Source organism: Oncorhynchus clarkii, chromosome 19, assembly GCF_045791955.1.
Source record: "Oncorhynchus clarkii lewisi isolate Uvic-CL-2024 chromosome 19, UVic_Ocla_1.0, whole genome shotgun sequence".
In the NCBI taxonomy this organism is placed as follows: domain Eukaryota; kingdom Metazoa; phylum Chordata; class Actinopteri; order Salmoniformes; family Salmonidae; genus Oncorhynchus; species Oncorhynchus clarkii.
The window spans coordinates 6,757,932-6,770,301 of record NC_092165.1 but is presented as its reverse complement, the minus strand read 5'-3'; the positions used below and the strand labels follow the sequence as shown (position 1 = coordinate 6,770,301).

General features: G+C 43.6%; 1 protein-coding gene across 1 annotated transcript; it reads right to left on the bottom strand.

Moving 5' to 3' along the window:
- Positions 1 to 616: 616 nt before the first annotated feature.
- On the bottom strand, positions 617 to 11,832 carry LOC139375489 (up-regulator of cell proliferation-like). The gene is made up of 4 exons (XM_071117324.1): positions 11,028 to 11,832; positions 9,456 to 9,722; positions 3,089 to 3,191; positions 617 to 2,974 (listed from the first exon to the last, which is right to left on the bottom strand). The coding sequence occupies exons 1-4, from the start codon at positions 11,830 to 11,832 to the stop codon at positions 964 to 966; spliced, it is 3,186 nt and encodes a 1,061-aa protein (XP_070973425.1). The 3' UTR covers positions 617 to 963.
- Positions 11,833 to 12,370: the final 538 nt, after the last annotated feature.

The window sequence follows — 12,370 nt, the reverse complement described above, 5'->3', positions numbered from 1 at the left end:
TGCAGGTATCTGTCAGTCTACAGTATGGTATAACTCCTTCCTTCCTGTACTGCAGGTATCTGTCAGTCTACAGTATGTATGGTATAACTCCTCCTTCCTTCCTGTACTGCAGGTATCTGTCAGTCTTATCCACTGAAAGCGGTTTTCCATCCTGACTGTATACACTGAGTATACAAAACATTAAGGACACCTGCTCTTTCCATGCCATAGACCAGGGATGGGCCACAAAACTATCTCATAAGGGACCGCAGTTGCTCGAAGGTCTGTATACCCACATCCATACAATAACATGTATTGCATTTTGACAGCAGAGATACACTTTGTACACTTTTTTGTCAACTTCGTGCAATTTCACACCTTTTGCCATGGGGTGTAGAGAAAATGTGACAATTTTAAAGCAAGTTGGCTGGAATTCTACACATATTGCAGTAGGTTGGAGAAAAATGGTTGTAGTTTTTAATATAATATCTGAGTTAGACTGACATACAAAAACAATAGGGCCCCCCCCCCCCCCCCCCCCCCCCCCCCAACCATAATAGTTTAGATAGCTGGCCGCTAAACTAACTTAGCAATCTAAAAATATTTTGCTGACATGGGCTAAATGACTGACTGTCAATGACTTACATAACAAGAGAAAAACTGCTGATATAAAACCACATTTCTAAATTGCACCTTGTGTATTCTACTATTCTAACTGGTAACTTAGAACACTTAGAACATGATGGGCAGGGATTCTGCTGTCCTAGTGACGGTAATAAACTGCTTCCACCATTGGGATGACAGGACAAGTCCTTCAGCACGATTCATATGCTCATTTGGGGGTTTGGATCTGTTTTATATTCTGCTTTCAGCACCCATTATCCAGGAATAAATGTCCTTATTGAAGAACCGTTCCCAACCATTGTACTTAAAGCATTAACTGGTGTATGCATCTGCAACCAAGCTGTTTCTGACACTTACAATTCATTTATCCAATTTGACAGACTCCCACAAGCTTTCTGTCCACTTCAGGAAATGTGTCATGTCATCATTACTCTGGCATTTGATTAAGTCTTGCATCAAGCTCTTTTTTAAATCATACACAGCCTCACTGTAGCCAACATTGACTGGAGCCATAGGGGGAGTCCCATGCCACAGTCCTGGGATGTACCAGCTGCTAGTGTCTGGATCATACTCCATCACATCAGTGAACTTGGTGATATTCTCCTTCTTCTCCATTCTGGCTGCTGCCTGGGTCATTTCATTCAACTGTTCCAACAACTTCTTCCGCTCTCTCATGTTGTTGTCATGAGCAGACATGTCTGACACGTTTTGGTACACAAAATGACATACTGGCTTCTTCCCCACTTCCTTCATCCTGATAAAAGCATGAACAACAATCTGCAGAATGTCTTTCATCTCTGTGTTGTTCTCCATGGACATGTTGATGATAGTGACATCACTGAGTCCAATTACCAGTGTGGCCAGTTCATTGTCATGTTCATAGTGTTTATCAAATTGAGCCAACTCTGGTGATTTCAACCCCTCTGTGTCAATCACCATGATGAAGTCACATTTCAGTTCCTCCTTGAGTTCTTTGTTGACTTTAATCAGCAGCATGAAGGCCCCTCTAGTGCATCTTCCACTGCTGACAGCAAACTGGACTCCAAACATGGTGTTGAGGAGAGTGGACTTCCCAGTACCTTGGTCCCCTAAAACTGTCACAACCCGGATCTTGCTGTTAGAGTCCACAAGAGTATGAAGCTGAGTCAGAACAGCTGATATCCATTTCAGAGGGATATTTGATGCATCTCCATCCACAAGCTCAATGGGGAAACCATCCAACAGCATCTGAGCACACAATTCAGGGAGATTCTCCATCTGTTCCCTTTGAGGGCTGTCTTCAGGGAGGGAGCAGGCAGCTTCATATAACTGGCCCAACTCACGCAGGAAGTGTTCTAGACCCAAGGAACAGTCAGATAATTGCTTATCCAAATGAATAATGTCGTCTTTTTTCTCAGGAGAATTTTGGCAAAGATCTTTGTACCGGTCCCTCAAACTAGACAGGTTCTGACGTGACAGATTGTCCAGATTTATCCGCATCCATTTGAGGAAATAGGAACGCTCCGCTCCTGAACCTGACAATCCTAAAATGAAGCTTTTCATTGCATCTGACATGTAAAATGTATATTGTTTCTTTCTCAGCTCTTCCTCCTTTTTCTTCAGAGAGCTCCTGTAGTGTTCAATGTCTTGATCCCCTTGTTTTCTCAGTCTACATCTCTCTTTCTCCAACTTGGAAAGCTCTTTCCAGATTTGCCCCTGTAAGGGTAGCTGTTTGTCTTTAAATTTGACTGTGTCTCTGATGTTGCTGGTGATTTCATCTGCCATCTTCCTGGCACTCTGACAGTCATGGCGGTCTTCATCAACCAGAATTCCACTGTGACGAGCTACCTCAGTCATGTTTTCCACTGTCAACCGGTCTGGACTATTTTCAATGATGTCACCAACAGATGATTGCAGCGTTTTGACAAATTCTGCATCGTTTTTCTTTTTCTTAACAATCACATTTTGCTCATTGATACTGCAGTTTGTGATCATTTGTTTTAATGTGTCTACTCTGAATGATTTTCTCTGAGAGTTGACGACCAGAAATAACTCTGATTTTGTGTTTTTGCTTTTCAACAAATTGAGATCTGCCTTTAAATCATCAGTGAAAATGTAAACTGCAGCTGATGTTTGACACAGAAAGGAGAACTGTTTTTCAAAGGACCTGATGTCTCCTCTGAGATTGGCCACCACCATAGGCTTAGTGAAGATGTCTATGTTTCTGTTCCCACATGGAAGGTACCAGCTGATTTCAACCAGACCATCTGAGATTCTATGGGGGACATCGCCACATTCCATATCATGATGAACAAATGTATCATGGTACTGCTGAGGGTTACTAAGCAGTTTGTTCAAGATCTGAGACTTGGACACTCTAATCTCACCTAACCTAACAAAGGACACCATGGGAATATCAGAGAGTACAATTCTCTCCTCCACAAAAGCCTTTGTGGATGTTTGGGAAGAGAGTCTAAACTTCTTCACTATGTCCCTCAAGGCCCACAGCATCAAAGTGATTTGTTCTGTGTCACAGTTGGGCAGCAGCAGAGGAACAGCAAACTGACACATGGACATTTTCTGGACCATCTCCTGCTGCAGGAAACCATCTGAGCACAGAAACAGGGCAGTTATCAGGTCCAGTGGATTAATGACATCACTGTTAGCAGAGTCACTTTTTAGATTCTCAAAACGGTCTGTACCCGGAAATGAAACTTCTGCATCAGTGGACATACATTTAACACTCCTTGCATTCAGATTTGCCATCATTAACTTCTTCAGGAAGGCCCCTGGAAGTGACTGCATAGTGGTAAGAGGTTCATCTGATGTAGTATCAGCATTTATCTCAAGGACAGTACTTAACGTCAGCTTGTTTTCATAATGATCTTCTAGTCCAGCCTTTGAAAACAGCTCCATCAGATAGGATCCTGTAAATAGAAAGGAAGATCAGGAAATACGAAATATTCAGGAAAATCACCATCATATATTTCTCATCAGGGAAGATACTGTACCTTTACATCCCACTCTGACACATCCACTATGATTATTTCATTTACATTACAGTCATTTAGATAACTAGTCAGTTTGACACCAGAGATAATACTTAAGTAGGTTACTTCATTACAACATTCGCTTAAAATGAACCTTACAAATAACAGTGTTGGGTGATATGAAAAGCCATATTCAATAAATGATAGAATAATACTCGTAGGAAAGGTTTTCATCTTAAGCTCACAATCTGTGGATACTCTTTGACTAGAAAGGTTCTAAATGTTTGTAAAACATCACAGCACAATTGAAAAATATATGGCACATGGAAACCAAACAAGGGTGGTCTATGGTGATAGGTGGGATTAAAGAGCTGAGGTCTATGGTGATAGGTGGGATGGGCTGAGAGTGGCTGAGGGTTGGGATTAAAGAGCTGAGGTCTATGGTGATAGGTGGGATGGGCTGAGAGTGGCTGAGGGGTGGGATTAAAGAGCTGAGGTCTATGGTGATAGGTGGGATGGGCTGAGAGTGGCTGAGGGGTGGGATTAAAGAGCTGAGGTCTATGGTGATAGGTGGGATGGGCTGAGAGTGGCTGAGGGGTGGGATTAAAGAGCTGAGGTCTTTGGTGATAGGTGGGATGGGCTGAGAGTGGCTGAGGGGTGGGATTAAAAGAGCTGAGGTCTATGGTGATAGGTGGGATGGGCTGAGAGTGGCTGAGGGGTGGGATTAAAGAGCTGAGGTCTATGGTGATAGGTGGGATGGGCTGAGAGTGGCTGAGGGGTGGGATTAAAGAGCTGAGGTCTATGGTGATAGGTGGGATGGGTTGAGAGTGGCTGAGGGGTGGGATTAAAGAGCTGAGGTCTATGGTGATAGGTGGGATGGGCTGAGAGTGGCTGAGGGGTGGGATTAAAGAGCTGAGGTCTATGGTGATAGGTGGGATGGGTTGAGAGTGGCTGAGGGGTGGGATTAAAGAGCTGAGGTCTATGGTGATAGGTGGGATGGGCTGAGAGTGGCTGAGGGTTGGGATTAAAGAGCTGAGGTCTATGGTGATAGGTGGGATGGGTTGAGAGTGGCTGAGGGATGGGATTAAAGAGCTGAGGTCTATGGTGATAGGTGGGATGGGCTGAGAGTGGCTGAGGGGTGGGATTAAAGAGCTGAGGTCTATGGTGATAGGTGGGATGGGCTGAGAGAGGGCTGAGAGTGGCTGAGGGGTGGGATTAAAGAGCTGAGGTCTATGGTGATAGGTGGGATGGGCTGAGAGAGGGCTGAGAGTGGCTGAGGGGTGGGATTAAAAGAGCTTGTTGGTAATGTATTATTATGTGATTGCTCTATATGAAAGTACCAGGTATGTAAATGTATGTGTAGAATGTATGTATACGTAGCAGAAAAGCTGTAAAAAAAAAATGTTAAATGTCCCCCGAAGAGGTGGGTGGTGGTATGTAAAATGTACAGTATATGTAAAATGTATGTACACTACCAGTCAAAAGTTTTAGAACACCTACTCATTCAAGTTTTTTATTTTATTTGGACTATTTTCTACATTGTAGAATAGTAGTGAAGACATCAACTGTGAAATAACACATATGGAATCATGTAGTAAGCGAAAAAAAGTGTTAAACAAATCAAAATATATTTTATATTTGAGATTCTTCAAATAGCCACCCTTTGCCTTGATGACAGCTTTGCACACTCTTGACATACTCTCAACCACCATCATGAGGTAGTCACCTGGAATGCATTTCAGATGTGCATTCATACAAGTTAATGTGTTGAATGTATTTACTTCTTAATGCGTTTGAGCCAATCAGTTGTGTTGTGACAAGGTAAGGGGGTATACAGAAGATAGCCCTATTTGGTAATAGACCAAGTCAATAATAATAACAACAACAACAACAAAACACATGCAAAAACAAATAGTGTACTTCCTTACTTGTGGTGAGGGTTGTTAACACCAGTTGACTTTTCCTTCCATCTTCCAGCACAGTACAGACAGTGACAGAGTACTGAGTACCACCTTGCAGGTCAGAGAGAGTGATGCTGTGTGAAGATGTGGTAGTGATGTGTGGTTCTGTCCCTGGACAGTGGTAGGAGATCTGGTAATGATGTTGGGTTTGGTCCAATCCTGGTGGCTGGCTCCAGCTAACAGCAGCTGATGTGGCATCCACTGAGTCAACATTCAGCTGGTCTGGAACAGGGGGTACTAAGGGGAAATATATTATTGTCAGGGCTACAGTTTAACTCCAGAAACATATTACAACATATTATACGCAGGTTTTGGGGTTTTGCTCATTTTTGTTTTTGAGGATGGTTCTGTTTGGGTTTGACCTGATTGGAATCATCCTCGTTGTTCAGGATGTGTTTCACCTGTTGCCTCATTAGTCAGTTGTGCTGGCACAGGGGATATTTAAGAGCAGCTGACCCGGGTGCTCCATTTGGCATGAGAGATGCTGGAAGTTCTTGACCATGGTTTAGCTCTTACTCTTTGAGTCTGATAAAAATGAAGTATTTTATCCTGTGTTCTCCCCTTTGATTTGCTCCAATTGCTTTTAGCTCCATATTATAAGTTGGCGTGGGTTTTTATTTTGGTTTGTCTTTTCTCAGGGCAACTTAAGTGGGCACTTATGGGGGTATCTTTTAGGACCCAGATTCTTGTTGCTAGTCAACTTTCAGGGAACACGCCATGGGTGTCTAAGAACCTCTCCTAAAACCCCACCTGTTTCATTCTGTTTGTTCAGGGCTTATTTGTTAGTTCCCTATTTCTGGTGAGCAACAATGTTATTGGTTTTCTTATTGGGGAGCGTTAACGAAATTGGGGCAAGTCCGGGATATCGTTTCCCATGGGTATGATAGTCACTCTAATCAGCTACTCTGAAGCTCTACTGTGCCCGGAGATTTGTATTTTCAAAATACACTTTTGTGGTGGAGTGTCTGTTACTGACAACCACTCAGAGGGTGGTGAAATCTGTGAAAAAGTGCATAAACACACAAGCTAATAAACAAAACAGATGGACTTTGATTTGGGAGCATTTGTGGGGAACCCTACTTGGGAGTTACTTGATAAATGTACGAAGACAAATCTTCTCATTGCAAAGCATTATGACATCAAAGTGGTACATGTTGAACCCAAAAACAGTAGTCAGTGTTAATTGGTAGAACTAAAGGCAAAATGGGCGCAACAGAAATTAGAGCTCAAGCACATGGAAAGGGAAGGAACATGTGGGGAGAGATTGGAGGAAGAGAAATTAGAGTTGGAGCAGGCCATTTGGTTAAAACAGAACGATAAGAATGTGCTGCCAGAGAACGAGAACAGGAACAAGAACATGAGCATGCCAATCAATTAAAAGAGAGATGGTAGCATGCCAGAGAGATAGAGCTGGAAGCACTTTGAATCAGGTCAGTCTATCCTGCACCCTCAATAGTGTTTGGTCTTGGTCGGAACAGCCAGCTTGTACCGCCTTTCAGCGGAAAGGAGATGGAGGTACAGTATATATTTGACTTGTTTGAGCGGATTGCCACATCCCTAACATGGCCGCGTGATATCTGGTCACTGCCTCCTCCAAAGTGTTCTTGTGAGGAAAGCTCATGAAAGTGTACGCCGCTTTCTCTTGACCAGAGTTCAGATTATGACACTATTAAAGCTGCTATACTTCCTGTTTACGAGTTGGTCCCAAGGGCAAACAGAAATATTTTGTAAATTACAAAACACAGAATCCCAAAGCCATGTTGAATTCGTAAGGGAACAATTTTGATCAGTGGTGTGGTTCTCAAGAGGTCAAGGACCTTGATGATTCAAAGACTCATAGTACTTGAGCAGTTAAAGAATTGCCTTCACAAAAGGGTTGCTACCTTACATTTATGAGCACAAGGATCTCACACTTGAGAAAGCTGCAGCTGCTGATGAGTTTGTGTTGACACATAAAACTACCTTCACAAGCAAAGCACCCAGTAGTTCTCCCTACATAAGAGAGAAGAGAAGTCACCTCCTACTACGAGGTTTCAGTCTCTTCCCCCAGTGTCCAAAAACAAGGATCGTCAGAAAACTGGTTATTTGTTTCCGCAAGTGTGTCATTACTGCCATGACAAAGGACACAGTCTAAGTGGCCTAAGTTGAAACATTTTTAGAGAGAGTAAGCAGTTTCTTCTTGTGGGATCACTCCAGCCCGTTAAACCAGTCCCAATCAGAGACTTATCTCCCAAAATCCTGTTTAGATCAGATGTGTATGAACCCTTTGTTTCAGAAGGGTTCGTGTCTCTGCGTAATGGTGATGCTGTTAAACAGCCTGTGAAGATACTGCGAGGAACTGAGGCAGCTCAATCCTTCCTTTGGAGGATGTTTTTCCCTTTGTCTGACACTTCAGAAACGGGTTACAGTGTTTGTACAAGGTGTGGAGGTGGGGTACATGGAAGATCCTTTGTATAATGTGGAACTCGAGTTTGATCTTGTTTCTGGTTCCATTTTTGTTGGAGTGAGGCCTAGTCTACCGATGAAGGGGGTTTCATTCATTTTGGGCAACGATTTGAAGGAAGTGAAGGTTGTGCCAAATCCTGTCATTTGTAAGGAACCCAGAGTAGAAGAACCTGATGGGTTATCAGAAAAGTACCCATGAGTGGGAAAAAAAAAGGTTTTGCTGAGATACGTTGAGAGGAGTTTGATCAAGTTTGTGTGGGTTAATTTGACAGAGATGGTGGGCTGATGAGGAAATGCCATTCTTGGGCAAGTCAATTGGCCCAGTATATCTCAAATTGTCATTCTAGTTACACTTCGACAAGCGATACTGAGGTGGGCTCATGATGGTAGTATGGCAGGCCATCTTGGGATCAACAAGACGCATGACTATATCTTGCGTAACTTCTTCTGGTCTGGTCTGAAACAGGATGTTGTGGCGTTCTGTAAATCCTGTTACGTTTGCCAGCAGAAGGTAAACCGAACCAAGCTGTATTGGTTGCACTTTTGCAGCCTTTTCCTGCTTTTGACTAACCTCACAGCATTGTTCTGCAGGACTGTTTTGGTCCTTTGCCCGAAACAAAGAGATACACAACTCCCTCTCGGATAATGGCTGAACTATGGCTCTCTTAGCCTCCAAGAGGCCAACATCTTGCTAGGTGTTGTACTAAGATTGTTATAGTATATTATTAAGAAGAGGTTCTACTTTAAAAACAATTTGCTTGCTCGCTTCACTTTAAAAAAAGATATTGGTTAAACAGTTAATATAATGTGTTCAGCCTTACGGGGGACAGGTAAAATAAGGCCAGGGCTTTTGAGAAAGCATCTAATGTAACAACATCTCTCTAGTTACTGGTAAACACACGGTGAGTTGTAATTGGTGGAAGATCTCTTACTAGTGCGGATTGTTGTAGAGACAGGTTCACTCTGTTCCCCATTGCTCAGCACAGTTGCAACACAAACAGTGTACTTGGTGCCGGGTTGCAGGTTTGAAAGTGTTTTGTGGCAGTCGTCAGTATTGGCTCTGTTCCTGGGCTGCAGTAGGATATGGACTTTCTCCATCTCTTCAGCCGATCCAGCTGAGATTGAAGAGGTCTCTTCCAAATGGAACATGTTTAAATATGGGTACTTGGAGCACTGTCATAAAACCTATACTTGTTTAGAAGAGATGTGTCTAGGAAAATATGTCTCTAGGAATGAATGAATGATGCAGACTGCAGGTAGGTAATGATGCAGTGAAGTATGTGGATGAGAGGTACTCTAGTGGTTAAGTGTGTTGGGCCAGTAAACGAAAGGTCGCTGGTTTGAATCCCTGAGCCGACTCTGAAAAATCTGTTGATTTTCCCTTGAGCAAGGCACTTAACCCTAATTGCTCAGGGTAGACTGTCTGTTAAATGACTAAAACGTAGTCTGAATAAAAACACAAGTTATCCTACTGTACCTGCGGATAGGGATGCTGAGACACATCTGCTTTGGCTTCCATCTTCTCCCTCTGTAGCCACACTGAACTGGTACTTTTTACCAGGGTTGAGTCTGCTTATTTCAACTTCATGAACATTTTTCACCCCTATACTGCACGGTTCCACGTCACAACCCCAGGTCACTCTGAACTTCTGTGGTCCCTTCAACCCTTCAGGAGGACCCCAGCTCAGAGACACAGAGTCTGACGTCAGCAACAGGACGTGGATGTCACCAGGAGGGGGCAGCACTAGTGAAGGAATAACGGGTGATTGAAAAACAGACTTAATTGACATTCCAAACACACATTTGTACTATTTATACCAGCAGTTAAAGGAAAACAATTGACGTGTTACAAAATGTATCCTATAAAATTGAGATTCAAATTAAATAATATTTTTTGGGTCAGTTTATTCTGTTTCCACTTACTGTAAACTCTACCTACCATCATCCGCGGCCAACGTTGTGTGTTGGTCTCTATCAAAACTCTTAGGCTGCGAAAACAAAATTAGAATTAGTAATTTCTTCAAAACAAAATATTTTGCTAAATGTAAAACAGATGTTTTTTCAAAAATACATCAACTTTATCACACTGTCGTTGTTACAACTTTTACAATGCATGTTTACTGTTAATCTGTCTGTCTGCATATTTCAAGACATGGTATTTGAGGGAGCGGTGAGATAACCAATGGGGTGGACCATACAGTACCTTTCTCGTCAATGATTTTGAAAAATCTTCCTACTTAAAAACTGGAAATCAAATGATACTCCATCACTACAACAGTGGATGAATGAAATGCATTATTATTTATATGGCATAGAGTATGGCAGGAGATGGAGGGGGAGTGTGGTTGTGAGACACATGATGTGTATGGGTGGGAACATGTGAGTCTGAGCAGGTGTGATGTCATTGATGTTTGTTGATATTTCTGTGCGTCTGTTTATTGTTTGTTTTTTTGGTTATTGTTTGAGAAAATAGCACTAAACAAAAATAGAAAACACAACATGTAAATTATTGGTCCCATGTTTCTTGAGCTGAAATTAAAGATCCCAGAAAAAAGCTGATTAAACAGTATGATCATTACAATGTGCACACTAAAATGTGCAGTTTTGTCAAACAACACATTGCCAGTTGTCTCGTGCTTTGAGGGAGCGTGCAACTGGCATGCTGACTGCAGGAATCTCCACCAGAGCCGGTTGCCAGAGAATGAATGTTCGTTTCTCTACAATAAGCCGAGACTGCTTATGATAGAAAAATGAACATTTGTTGTTTTAGAGAATTTGGCAGTACATTCAATAGGCCTCACAACCACAGACCACGTGTATGGTGTTTTCTGGGCGAGCGGTTTGCTGATGTCAACATTGTGATGGCGGTTATTGTGTGGGCAGGCATAAGCTACAGACAACCAACACAATTGCATTTTGTTGATGACAATTTGAATGCACAAAACTATCATGACGAGATCCTGAAGCCCATTGTGAGGCCCCTTTTGTACGATATCTGTGACCAACAGATCCATATCTGTATTCCCAGTCATAATTAATTACATATCACAAACATAATGTATTATAAGCCGTTTTAGGAGGACGTCCTTCTCCCCCTGCCCTTCCTTCATCCCTTCCTTCAGCCCTTCCTTCAGCCCTTCCTTCATCCCTTCCTTCAGCCCTTCCTTCAGCCCTTCCTTCAGCCCTTCCTTCAGCCCTTCCTTCATCCCTTCCTTCATCCCTTCCTTCAGCCCTTCCTTCAGCCCTTCCTTCATCCCTTCCTTCAGCCCTTCCTTCATCCCTTCCTTCAGCCCTTCCTTCATCCCTTCCTTCAGCCCTTCCTTCATCCCTTCCTTCAGCCCTTCCTTCAGCCCTTCTTTCATCCCTTCCTTCATCCCTTCCTTCAGCCCTTCCTTCAGCCCTTCCTTCAGCCCTTCCTTCATCCCTTCCTTCAGCCCTTCCTTCATCCCTTCCTTCATCCCTTCCTTCAGCCCTTCCTTCAGCCCTTCCTTCATCCCTTCCTTCAGCCCTTCCTTCATCCCTTCCTTCAGCCCTTCCTTCAGCCCTTCCTTCAGCCCTTCCTTCATCCTTTCCTTCATCCCTTCCTTCAGCCCTTCCTTGAGCCCTTCCTTCAGCCCTTCCTTCATCCCTTCCTTCATCCCTTCCTTCATCCCTTCCTTCATCGTTTCCTTCATCCCTTCCTTCATCCCTTCCTTCATCCTTTCCTTCATCCCTTCCTTCATCCCTTCCTTCAGCCCTTCCTTCAGCCCTTCCTTCAGCCCTTCCTTCATCCCTTCCTTCAGCCCTTCCTTCAGCCCTTCCTTCATCCTTTCCTTCATCCCTTCCTTCAGCCCTTCCTTCAGCCCTTCCTTCATCCCTTCATCCCTTCCTTCATCCCTTCCTTCATCCTTTCCTTCATCCCTTCCTTCAGCCCTTCCTTCAGCCCTTCCTTCAGCCCTTCCTTCAGCCCTTCCTTCATCCTTTCCTTCATCCCTTCCTTCAGCCCTTCCTTCAGCCCTTCCTTCAGCCCTTCCTTCATCCTTTCCTTCAGCCCTTCCTTCAGCCCTTCCTTCATCCCTTCCTTCATCCCTTCCTTCAGCCCTTCCTTCATCCTTTCCTTCAGCCCTTCCTTCAGCCCTTCCTTCAGCCCTTCCTTCATCCCTTCCTTCAGCCCTTCCTTCATCCTTTCCTTCAGCCCTTCCTTCATCCCTTCCTTCATCCTTTCCTTCATCCCTTCCTTCAGCCCTTCCTTCATCCCTTCCTTCAGCCCTTCCTTCAGCCCTTCCTTCAGCCCTTCCTTCATCCCTTCCTTCATCCCTTCCTTCAGCCCTTCCTTCATCCCTTCCTTCATCCTTTCCTTCATCCCTTCCTTCATCCCTTCCTTCACCCCTTCCTTCAGCCCTTCCTTCAGCC